The sequence below is a fragment of the Calypte anna genome, chromosome 2, assembly GCF_003957555.1.
Source record: "Calypte anna isolate BGI_N300 chromosome 2, bCalAnn1_v1.p, whole genome shotgun sequence".
Lineage (NCBI taxonomy): Eukaryota > Metazoa > Chordata > Aves > Apodiformes > Trochilidae > Calypte > Calypte anna.
In genome coordinates, this window is record NC_044245.1 from 35,628,757 (window position 1) to 35,640,414 (window position 11,658).

Genomic DNA, 11,658 nt, shown 5'->3' on the forward strand with positions numbered 1-11,658 from the left:
ACGTTCCTATGAGGAAAAAGGATGCAGCAAGTTTCAGATTACTTTTGGCACACAGTTTTCAGGTAACTGGATTACCTGAACATGTACTTATGCTTTTACTGTAACCTCTTGAGAAAAGATGAAAGGCAAAAGCAAGTCTTTTTGATGTCATTTTCAGAACTCCAGTAGTAAAACTGAGTAGTAGAGCAAGTGATCAACCTAAAAGAAGAGAAAACCAACTTTAAAATTCTGCAGGAAAACTGGCACGCACTTGTCACATGGGGCATAGGAAAAAAATGAGGGTCCTGAAAGGCAGCACATATGCTAAAGTAGTATGTTGCAGAGAACTTTTCTTGTTTCAATGTTTTCATAGTCAGTGTTAAGTCAACATGAGATATTATAAATAGAAGCAGACATCCTTAAGACCCTACGTTCTCTTACAGTTCAAGAAGAATTCACAACCACACTCAAACCCCAAAACAATCAGGAACCAGACAAGAAAATTAAGCATGTCTCTGAGTTTCAAAACACACTCTAAGATGTTTCAGGCCATCAGCACTGAAGTTAATTCCCCAGAGAGGGCCAAGACAGACCACACTCAAGTTCCTCCACTCAGCCCCTAACCCAAAGACACTTATAGAAGACATCTTCTGTAATTACAGGATTTCTGTCACAAAGCAAGGCATTAGAGTAAGTTTATCTAAGCCAAAACAATCCTTCAAATCCAACTTATGAAAACTTTCAAGGAAAAGCTTTGCATTTATATGCTAAACTAAATAATTTTTCAGTTTTTCTCTCCACTCCCTTTTCAGCACTTCGCAGAAGAATGAACACTGTTTAAGATCAGGGCAACTAAATATCAAGCAATGGCCTTAGGCAAGAGATCAGAAGCCAGAAAGTTTCAATCATTATTGTTAGAAACTTCGCAAATCATAAACAACCCAAGGAGAAGTATGTTATTATATTCCATCTTAAAATTATGAAATTCCTGTTCTTTCATGGAAATTACCTTCCCCATATGACTTTAAAGATCGAGGTTCATTCAGGCAATGTATTAATTTCTCTCACACACATAGTCCTACTCTATACCAGAAATACACTAGCATCCAGTTGTTCATGTAGCTCCTCCTATACATTAGCTGGAAATGTTGGCCTTCACTGCAGTAGATAATTTCCAAGACACAACCAGCACAGTTTTGGCTGTTAATTAAACTCCTGAAAAGAAGACAGAATGAAAAGAAAAACATATCCTAGTGTTTCTGCCCGAGCTGAACCTTGCTTGTTTGGCCCATTTTAATTGATTCTTATCAAGTGAAAAAACACAGTGCCAATACACACCAAAGCAGTTGCCACCTCAGATCTGCAGCCACATCGCACACTATGCACAGTAGGAACTGGGCATTTTGAACCCTGTGACATTGCATTGCTTCATAGACATGCTACGTGTCACTGCACTCCAGAAGGGTGTAGATCATGAAATCCTGAGGTCAAATCACATCATTCCATCAATTCCTCTTTTCACTTAACCATCCTACTTTCACTTTGCCCAAAAATAACTGGTCTCAGGTAACATAAGAGAAATACTCATGAGCAGTCACAATATATATCTTGAAAATGAAAGGGTTTTTTGTGACCATGTCCAAAATGCATGTATTTCAGTAGAGGCAATAAGGGCTCCCCCAGCACAGAACACAGGACTCCAGCAGACATTTCCAAGATCTTTCCTGCAGGCACATTCATTCTGTCTTGGTGTTCACCTAACTGTGACCAACTGCTGCCACAAGACCCAGCTTCAGGCCTAAAGGATTAATTTCTGCTTGTGGTCATACAGGAGGCAAAGAGCCAATTTTCTAAAGAACTTCCTCCATAACAGTTCCAAAATGACTTTGCTACACCTCCAACCAGCACGGAAGAGAGCACTGCTAATATCGGTATGGCAAGCTTCCAAGGAAAGGGGAGCTGAACTTCTCCTCTGACAGTCTCCACAGACACTGCTGGCATTGCTATTCCTCCTGTCATTCACAGATACTGTTTCTTTGGCTTCTGCAAGTTCCAGTGAAGAACTTCCTAGAAGGAAATGTATCTCACTGCTCCCTCATGTAAGGGACAGAATGTCAAGACAGGAAACCAGTGCAATACACTAAATGCTTATGTTGTTTTCTACCATCATTGCAGGAGCAAAACAGAGCCTTCAGTTCAAATGCAAAGATGTAACCAACAGCTTTTATCAGGCATGATGGTTTTTCTGCAAAATTTTTCCACTACTTGTGGGCAGAGTCACGAATCATGGTTCTTCTACTTTGAAGCTAGTAGTTAGTCTGTAATTATGTATGTAATAAGTTTAATACCTTAATGATTACTAAAGGAGCTCTAACATACATGCAGAAGATTGCAGAAATCAACTTTCAGGTAACCTCACACCTATTCTGCTAAAATGCAAAGTATGAAGAGTAGTTCTTTTTAAAGCAATTATGACTTGTTAAAGTTGGGACTCTTAAGAAATCTTAAGAAATGTTTTAATGTGCTAAGTCGAAATCCTTTCAAAAATAAAAGATGTGGCTGCATGCAGCTATATTTGCCCTTCCAAGACAACAAATGTTATATACTCAACCCAAAAATATTACTTGCACCTGGGGAGGGAGGGGAGTACTCTCTTCCCCATATTATTCACAACATTAGTTTGATATGATAGATGCTGATAGACCTTCCAGTGCTATAGAAGGGTGCAGCAGGTAGAAGAATGCTTTGAAGTCATTGCTAACAGAGCTTATAATACCCTAACAGAGCTTATAATACCCTAACCATTTCTGTCCTTATTCTCACTCTATTGCTTTACAAATCCCTTCTTCACCTTTCCTTTGCTCTTGTTTCTCTATTGAGCTCTATTTCTTCTGGCATAGATCAACTTGACTATTTACATCTCTGAAATAATTATAATTTTTTAAATTTATAGTAAAAAGCAAAACAGGCAATTGTCTATGGACAAGTCATAAAGCGTTACTTACTATTTACTTGGAAAGTTCTGTTTTAATAGACTTCAAAGTCTGTGATCTGAGCAGTGCTAGACAATAATCATTAAATGTCTGTGTGTTTGTAGATGGAAAGAAACAGAAAACATCATGGGGTTGTTACTATAGGATGAGGAACGATGCAGGACAGCAATGCAGCTGTGTCATGGTTTAACACAGAAGAGAGAAGAGGAAGTGTTGTACTACAAGTCCTCCCTAATGCTGAAAATTATCCCCCAGACTGCAAGAATACCAGTTTAAAAAGCAACAGATACAGCAGAGCTGTAAAACAAAATACTACTCCTGGAACTGAGAGAGGAGCCGAGGAAATGAAAGGTACCAGGTAGTACCAATACAGGGTTCTGATTTGGCAAAGAAACTGTGCAGAAACACAATATTAAGCATAAAACCTTTTTCTGCTGAGCCTCATGTTTTAGCAAACACAGCAAGAACTGAATTCTGCAGTTACAAAGAAACAGAGGGAAGGACTAGGGAATTCCATTACTGTGCTATTTCTGAAGTGTCTTTGTACCATGATTTGGGATGTTTTGCTAGTTCAAAACAATGAGTAACAATGTAACCAGAAAATGTTAGCATTTTTGTTTTCTTCATGTCCTTATTTTTTGTGTGCTTTCCCTTCATTTTCACCTACCAACAACACTTTGTGGGATGATGCTGGTGAGAGAACAAAGTGTGATGAGGTGGAAAAACCAGAGAGAAATCTGAGGCAGAAAAGGGGCATCCAGTGCTCAGGAGGAAACGAAAGATGTTGTGTAGACTATCACAAGCAATGGACAGAAGCAGCAGATAATCTACAGATGTGACAAGGAAGGACAGAATACCAGTTAACCCCTAACATTATACAAAACTGAGTCTGTAGCTACGGATTGAAGTGACTACATTACGCATTAGCTACAGATTACGTTAATGTATAAATAACTGAACTTCCTGAAAGAGGTTTTTCCCTCTCCAAGTTCAGCTGTCTATGACCCAAGAAGGTCCTTCAGCTATGAACTAGGTAGATCCTTGGTCTCTGTGCTGGATGACCAGGTTCCTGAATGGAAGGTTCAACTTCAGAGGTACCAGTATAGATGGAGCTATCAAAATGTTGAGGACAAACAGCAAGATCTTGAAACAAAACATTAAATTCTTCAAGTCAAGTTTGTGATTGAGACATTCTTTCCTACTTTGGGGTGGGAAAGTTTTTCCCCATATGCCTGTAAACACAGTTCTGACATTTAACAACATAAGCTTAAGTAAAGCAAATTGCTATTTACATGACTAAAACCAACCTGTTTAGGGCAGCCTGAACACTTAAATATTTTCTCACTAAATTACTGAAACTGTGTTTGAATTTGAGAAGTGTAAAGCAAAGGTCTGCCTATTGCTACACCAGTGTAAAGCAAGAAAAAAAAAATCTATTTACAGGGGATTGTTCATTTAATTCACATGCCTATGTTACTGGAGAAATAATCAATGAATATGGAAGATTATATTCAATTCACCATGAAGAGTGGCTCATTATTACAGAAGTACTTAGGTAACAAGTAATTCATCAATCTATAGGGATGCTACAACAGACCAACTATTTTGCTCCTCTTTCATTTGCTGATTCTTCCTCTTCAGCTCTCTGCACCCACCCAGCTGCCTACAAGTCTCACCTCCCTTCCTCTCCCAACTTACTCAGTCCCACCACTCCTGCATTAGCTCTACTTTTTGCGCTGAAATGGGTCAGTGCTGTATAATTCATCAACACCTGAGCAACCACAACTGAATTAACATGATTAATCTGGTACATTTCCACCCCTTGGCAAGAGTGCTAGTGTCGTTATGAAGGAGAGAAACAGTAACATTCCCTGATGTTCCAGAGCTTAAATATTAAATTTTGTCCTCATTTGCACAAAGGATAACACCAAGATATCTTATTTCAGATTGATCTTCAAATGTCAGATTAAAACTTAACCTCTGCCCCCAACAATGAATGAAAACAACCCCCCCAAGAATCAGTACTGCAAGCATGCTACCAGCACTTAGCAATAAAATGCTTTGGGTATTTATTGATGTGAAGTATTTTGTGATTTCTATCACGATACAAGTTATTTAAACAAAAACATTATAAATAACTTTGAAACTGTTAGTCACTGTAACTAAGGCAACGAGTCTCCCACTCAATTTCCAGAAATAGGAGTAGAGAAACAGAGGTAAGAACAGCGTTAAGTTGGCAGGAGCAAGAAAACAAATGAGCAGATATTAGTTTGACTCAGGAAGGCTCAGCTAACTAGAGAAAAATAAAAGGTACAACAACTGACTACCTGAAAGAAATGGAGGATGCTACATGTATTATACTGAAGATATTTGCCTTCAGGTATGTTATTCCACAACCTATTTCAGTGAATGGAAACAATGCTGGAAAACTGGAATATAACAATCCACATCAGATAGCAGATTGCTAGTTCACAATCTTAACAGCTACTATTTCTAGAGGAATCACGGATGTTTTTGTGGGTGCTAAGGAAGACACTTCTCATAAGTGAACATTAGCCTCATTTTTTCCCCAATAGTTGCTTCCAAGTAGATAGCAACCTTCAATGCTATCTAAATGAATAGAGCTTTATAGCCTCACAGAAGGCCACTGAGTTAACAGGATCTGTCCTAAGGATCTGACTGCTGAATCAAGGCTTGCTTTGTTTCTCCCCCACCTTTTTTTTTTCCTTTTTTTTTTTTTTTTCTTTTTTCTTTCTTTTTTTTTTTTTAAACAGTTTATTTCCTTGACTGAGAAGAACTGCTTGTTCACAAGTCAGAAGTTCCTGAGTTATCATCAGGGAATCTGATCCCCCAAAACAAACATGTGATATAACCAGGTTCTCTCAACACATTCTAATGCAAGGGCTGGTAATTACTTCACATAACAAGATAAACTGAGTTCAAATTACTCAGTTTTCCATAATTAGAGAAACCTATCTTTTCAGTACTTTTGAGTTATTTGCCTGGGAACATGAGAATTACCAGTAGGACATAAGGTGTCTTGGTAAGTATTACAACAACTTCCTAATTTAGTTATCTTTTATACACCTAAAACAGATTAGATGCAGTTTTTGGGAAGAAAGTATGATGGAGCATAATGAGTGGTTTTCAACCTCAACAAGATTCACCAAATTAATTTAAAAAACCCAAAAAAAGAACACACAACTCATTAGGCTGTCTGAACAGAATTTGTAGAGCAATATGATGTGGCTCCATTCCCACTGCATCTTTCCCTCATCAAACAGCAGCAGCTCCTTTTCATCACCACAGGAGACCATTCCTCCTCTTAGTGTAACAAGGAACTAGTTGGGACATTTATTCTTGGCATGAATTCTAAAAGAATGAAGTCTAATGCTGGCAGTAATGAAAATAGCAACCATGGAGGCATTCAGAGCGTTCACTATGACACTGCAAACATTTGTTTAACTGCCAATTGAACAAGATCCATCTCTGCTAAGAGAAAGATATAAATGGGCAATAAAGAAGTCAGTGCTCTCACTGTTCAAGGACTTTCAAGATAAGTGGTCACTCTAATATCCTCATACAGTTGTTCATATTACAATACTTTCCACTCACATCTGACTTCTTGGAATAGATGCACTGCCTCAAGAACAATCTAGTAGTCATACAGAGAAATCCCCAACAAATTCCCTTCAAATGCCTATAATGAAGAGCCCTAGGATTTCTTCTTATTACAAGTTTAAGATTCAGGGAAGACAGAAAATGTACAGTTAAAACTGTGACAGACCAAAAGAAATGAACCACTGACAACCATCATGATGTGGCATCCCATGAGCTTTGTCACAAGTAGTAACATAGCTATAAAATATTTTTTTTTAAAAAGACAGTTTTGATCAGAATGTCACACATTTCAACAAAGCTCTACTGAAATGAAAGCTCTACTTTATGCATGGCTAAAAGATGACCTGTAGACACACAGGCAGGCAAAGCTTGTAACAGAAAAACAAGGAATCCCTCTGTTGTTAAGCAACAATTTTACCTACTTACTAAGAAAAACTGGGCTGTCTACTACTTATGTGTAAGAGAGACCAACTCACAACACTCTAAAAGCAAGAATTCACCTGTTCTGTAACTGTTTAATATACCAAGGAACTACTAATAGCAAAAAACCAGAAGATGCGTAGTCTTCCACAGGTGGCTTTGGAGAGCTGAGAGGGCTCTTGCACAGCAGAACAAGGCATACATTAGAGACTGACAAGCAAGCTACTCCTTTTTCTTCCCCCACCCACTCACCCGCTCCCGAAAAAGTCTGACAAAACATCAGTGAACCTTGACCTAAACTTTGCTTTCAATGCAGTTTCTTACAGGAGAGAGTACCACGGCGTTTCAGAAAGAAACAAACTTTTATAGCTTCCCTTTCACTTGGCATTTTAGTAGTTAAAGCAGCTTCTCATCTAGAGAACCTTGTTTACAGGCACCAATCTATGTAGACAGCATAAAGGCAAACAAACTGAAGATCAAATACATGAACCATAAGGTACACTTACTGTATTTTTCATCTCTACTTTGAATGGTTTAACCTTCAGTGACAGAATTTGCTGACTTGCTTCCACTGTTTTAAATGTGTTTAAATGCTGCACAGCAAACCAAGAGCAACAAGAACAGCTTCTAACCTGATACTTGAATGATTGATCTTTCTATTCCAGAGTCAAAGCTTGCTATTGAGCACTACACATCTTAAATTGAACCATACTGAGAGGAGTTATCTTCAAAAACAATTTTTTTTCCAAATACTGCTTACCAGCTTTTTGATACTTTTGGAAGTGCAGTGTACACTCCACATTATTTCAAAACTTTGAAAGACATTCCCCACCTCTTAGGATTGCCAAGCAATAAAGTTCAAGCCATGTAAACACAAATTTGTAGACAATATACCTGCTGGCTACTTGTTGAACCCAAGGAAAGGTCTATGTTTTTCAGTGCATGGAAAACCTTTATTCTGAAAGCTAGAAATATCAGATCAGCCTCCAAAGACAACCAAATATTTGAGCTTCACAAACACATTAAGCATCAGTAGGATCAAAGTTTTGTTTATCAGTGTACTAAGTAAACTAAATCAAGCAGAACTGGGATTTCACCCTCTGAGATCAACTAAGAGCCTCAGAGCAGATTTTCTCACCTCATTTGAAGTTCTCAAGCACTGCTTTTATGCTAGATTGTGGCGACTTAAAAACAAAAACAAAACTGATGCAAAGCAAGTGTAAGAAAAGAATAAGATGCTTGTATGCACTAAGTCTGCCTCCCCTAAGCATAATTCTGACATTCAGACAAGTAATGCAGAGCCCTTCTACATTATCAAAGAACAAAATTAACACATTTATGGCAATTTGGAAAAAAAAAATTAGAATTACATGAAAGTAAAACTTTATTTGGTAGAATTTTTGTTTCAGAAAGTTATTAATAGGTCTCCTGCTGTAGAAAGAAAATAGCAAATGACTTCCCTTCTTCACACTATCTGAACAGTGCAAACAGAGCAGCCTTTGCACTCCCCTGTGAAACGCAGCCACCACTGGGGACAGACTCACTACTGGGACTGCAAACACACGTGACAATTTACCTTATTCAAAATGACTGCATTACTATAAAGTATGTGGTTCAAGCGAACAAGAAAGATGTTTTGTGAAATACTGAAGATAAACACCTCTACTTTCATGTAGTACTATGAGTTGCTCTTTATAACGAGCAGGTGGTGTTATAATCTTAGTGCAGCACCTCGTCCTGAAGTTAAGACATCTTAGAGAATACTGCACAAAAACACTGACCTGGAGGAATTCTCTGTAATTAGCAAATCGGAGGTATTTCATGTTAGTAATAGTCCTCATGATTTTTGGCACTCTCAGAGTAATTAATTTTAACATAATTTAGTTAGCAATAACCTGTTTATCAAGCAATTGACACTTATCCAGCAGGAATACAACTGCTACTAAAAATCACTTCTACAAAAGCCACTTCAAAACCAGCATTCCCCTCCCTCCCTCCTCTGCTTCCTTTCCCTGACCCTACCACCCTCCTTTTAAGTGAAAGAATACTTAAATTCCCAGTGTCTCAGCACATATAAAGCCTCTGGAAAAAAAAAAAATCCACCTCGTACTTCTGGATTAAAAAACACATTATGAAAGAAACTGAAAGCCACACAAGCATTACCCTGTCAGACCAGTGGTTGCACATAGTCCAGCATTTCCCCTCAGCACCAGTCAATAACAGGATTCTTCCCAGATGAAAACATGAAAGTACTTTATTTCAGAAGTTAACACATTAATGGTGGATTTTTAAAATAATTATTTCACAATGAGTACTTGCATCAGACTTGAATTTCTTAGTTTTACCAGAAGGGATGAACAACTGTTCATTTCTGGGGAAAGGCTCCCATCCAATAATACCAATGAAGCCTAAAAGGGAAACTAAGTCAAAGACACGAAATGTACTGACAGTCCACAAACATCCCCCGTTCACAGATGAAGTTCCGAAAAAACATGAGACTTCATCAACTTTACATAGAACACAGCAGGATATAAAGATTCCAGCCCCATATTGCTAAACATTTTTTGAAAGCAAAATCCCAAGGGACCATGCAACCTAAGTGCAAAGAGAAAAAGGGATATGCAGACTGATGGAAGGAATAGTAGGTAATGATGAGCTGATACTGATCAGTATAATAAACAGACACAGGATACCAGCTGCCTAACCACTGCCAAGTTTCTGGTGGTTTTTTTTTCTGTGGGGCATTTTTCTGGAGGGGACTGGGGGGTGTGTCCCCGAGCACTACAGTCAGTTGTCTTAAGGAAGCATATCAAGGAGACCAACAGTCTGAGTCTTTGCAGAGAACTGGGTCTAACACATACGAAAACACGAGAAAATACGTTTTCGAGCCTCCTTCCACACGTTGAGAACTGGCGGAGCAGACCCTCCCACCTTTGTATCTTGATACTGCACAGGAGACAATAGGTAGGACAGGAGAGACATCAGGAAAGGACAGAGCAGCGAATACAAGTATTTTCATAAGCTGGGATGGAAACCGAAGAGTCTAGCAAACAAAGAAGGGTGTGATGCGATGAAAGCAACAGAACCACTGAAGGCACGAAAAACCTTCTGGTTTTCAGGAGGGGAGGCACGGGACTCGGGGAAGGTACGTCAAGACCACGGAGGAAAAAAAAATTACAACAGCCAAACAAAAGATTTTAAAGGCCTGGAAGGGGAAGGTGAGGGGGACGAGCAGGCAGCTCCCGGGCACGTGAAACCGCCACCGGCAGCGCTGCCTGGGTCCGGGTACAGGTCCGGCTTCGGGAGGAGCAGAGAGATGAGGCAGCTCCCGCTCCCGCCGCGGCTCCCCGGCCGGCTGTCTCCAGCCCCATTCCCTCGCACCGGGCAGTCCCTCGGGCCCAGGTTTTCCCTTCCCGAAACACAGGCGCGGGGCAGGGCTGCCTCGGGGGGACTCCCCCGGGCCTCTTCTCCACCCCCGAGGCGGAGGGCACGGCGGAGACCGGAGGGCAGGGCGGGCGCCCTCCCTCCGCTCCCTCCCGGAGCCGGCCCGCCACCGCGGTGGGAAGGGCTGGGCAGGGGGCGGGCGGGCTCCCGCGGCCACCTGTTAGGCCCGATACCTGCGCGGGGCGGCGGTTCCCGCCCGCCCGGCGGGGCCGCTGAGGGGGCACGGGAGCCCGCCCCGGGAGCACATGGCGCCTCCCGCCGCTGAGCGGGCGGGCGCCACCCGCCCCGTCCCCGCCGGGCCGCGGCAGCAGCCATGCTGCCTTCCCCCTGCCCGCCGCCTGTCACACGCACGCACGGGCACACCACAGCGGGCAGGGGGCGGGGAAGGGCGCGCAGCCGCCGCGCCCGGCGGCACCGGGAGAGGGAGGGAGGGAGTAAGGTAGAGAAGGAGGGAGGGGAGAGACGGGCGACGGCAGCCGCTCCCGCGCACCCACCTGCTCGCGGAGTTTGAGGAACACCATGGCGAGGCCGCCGCACCGACCAACCCGACCGCCGTCCCCGGCCACCAACGACTCCGCTCCGTTCACCGCCCCGCCTCGCCCCCCCCCTCCCCTTCCCCGCCGCCCGCGCGCCGGCCACGCCCCCCACTCCTCGCCCGCCGCTGCTGCGGCCGCCGGCGCCGCCTCGCGCCGAACCCGCCGTCGGCAGCGCGCGGCGGTCCCGCCAGGGGCGGGGGGACGGGGTGGGCGGGGACCCTCCGGCTCCGCCCCTCCGGCTCCGCCCCTCCGGCTCCGCTCCGCCCCGCCCCTCCCCCCCCACCGGAACCGGCGCCCCGCCCCCTCGCGCTCCCCAGGAGCTTCCTTAATGAACCGCCCGCCGGCATCAAAGGCGCCCGCCCCACCGCGCCGCCGGCCGCGGCCCCGGTCCGCACCACCAAGGGCGGTGCTGATTGGCCCGCAAGAGGCGTGGAGGAGTAATGGCGGCGCTGATTGGCGGGGCGGGGGGGCAGGGAGAGATAACGTGAAGTGGGCACGGCGGGAGCGGAGGGCGCCGGGGGCATGGGCTGAGGGTTCGGGGTATGGCCCTAGGCGGGGCTCCTTCATCATCCCTCGGCTAAAGGCAGCGCTCAGCCTCCGGTCTCCTCGGGGAAGGGATCGGTGCCTGCTCGCGGCCCTCCGGGGATGCACCCACCGGCCAACCC

At 43.4% G+C, this 11,658-nt stretch overlaps 1 protein-coding gene across 1 annotated transcript in view; it reads right to left on the reverse strand.

The window, feature by feature from the left end:
- Positions 1-11,042, reverse strand: part of ANKRD28 (ankyrin repeat domain 28) — a 122,532-nt gene extending 111,490 nt beyond the window's left edge. The window contains exon 1 of the mRNA XM_030445821.1: positions 10,952-11,042. Within this exon, the coding sequence (XP_030301681.1) occupies positions 10,952-10,978 (27 nt within the window). The 5' untranslated portion in view covers positions 10,979-11,042. The remainder of the gene's footprint in view (positions 1-10,951) is intronic.
- Between the last annotated feature and the right edge of the window lie 616 nt (positions 11,043-11,658).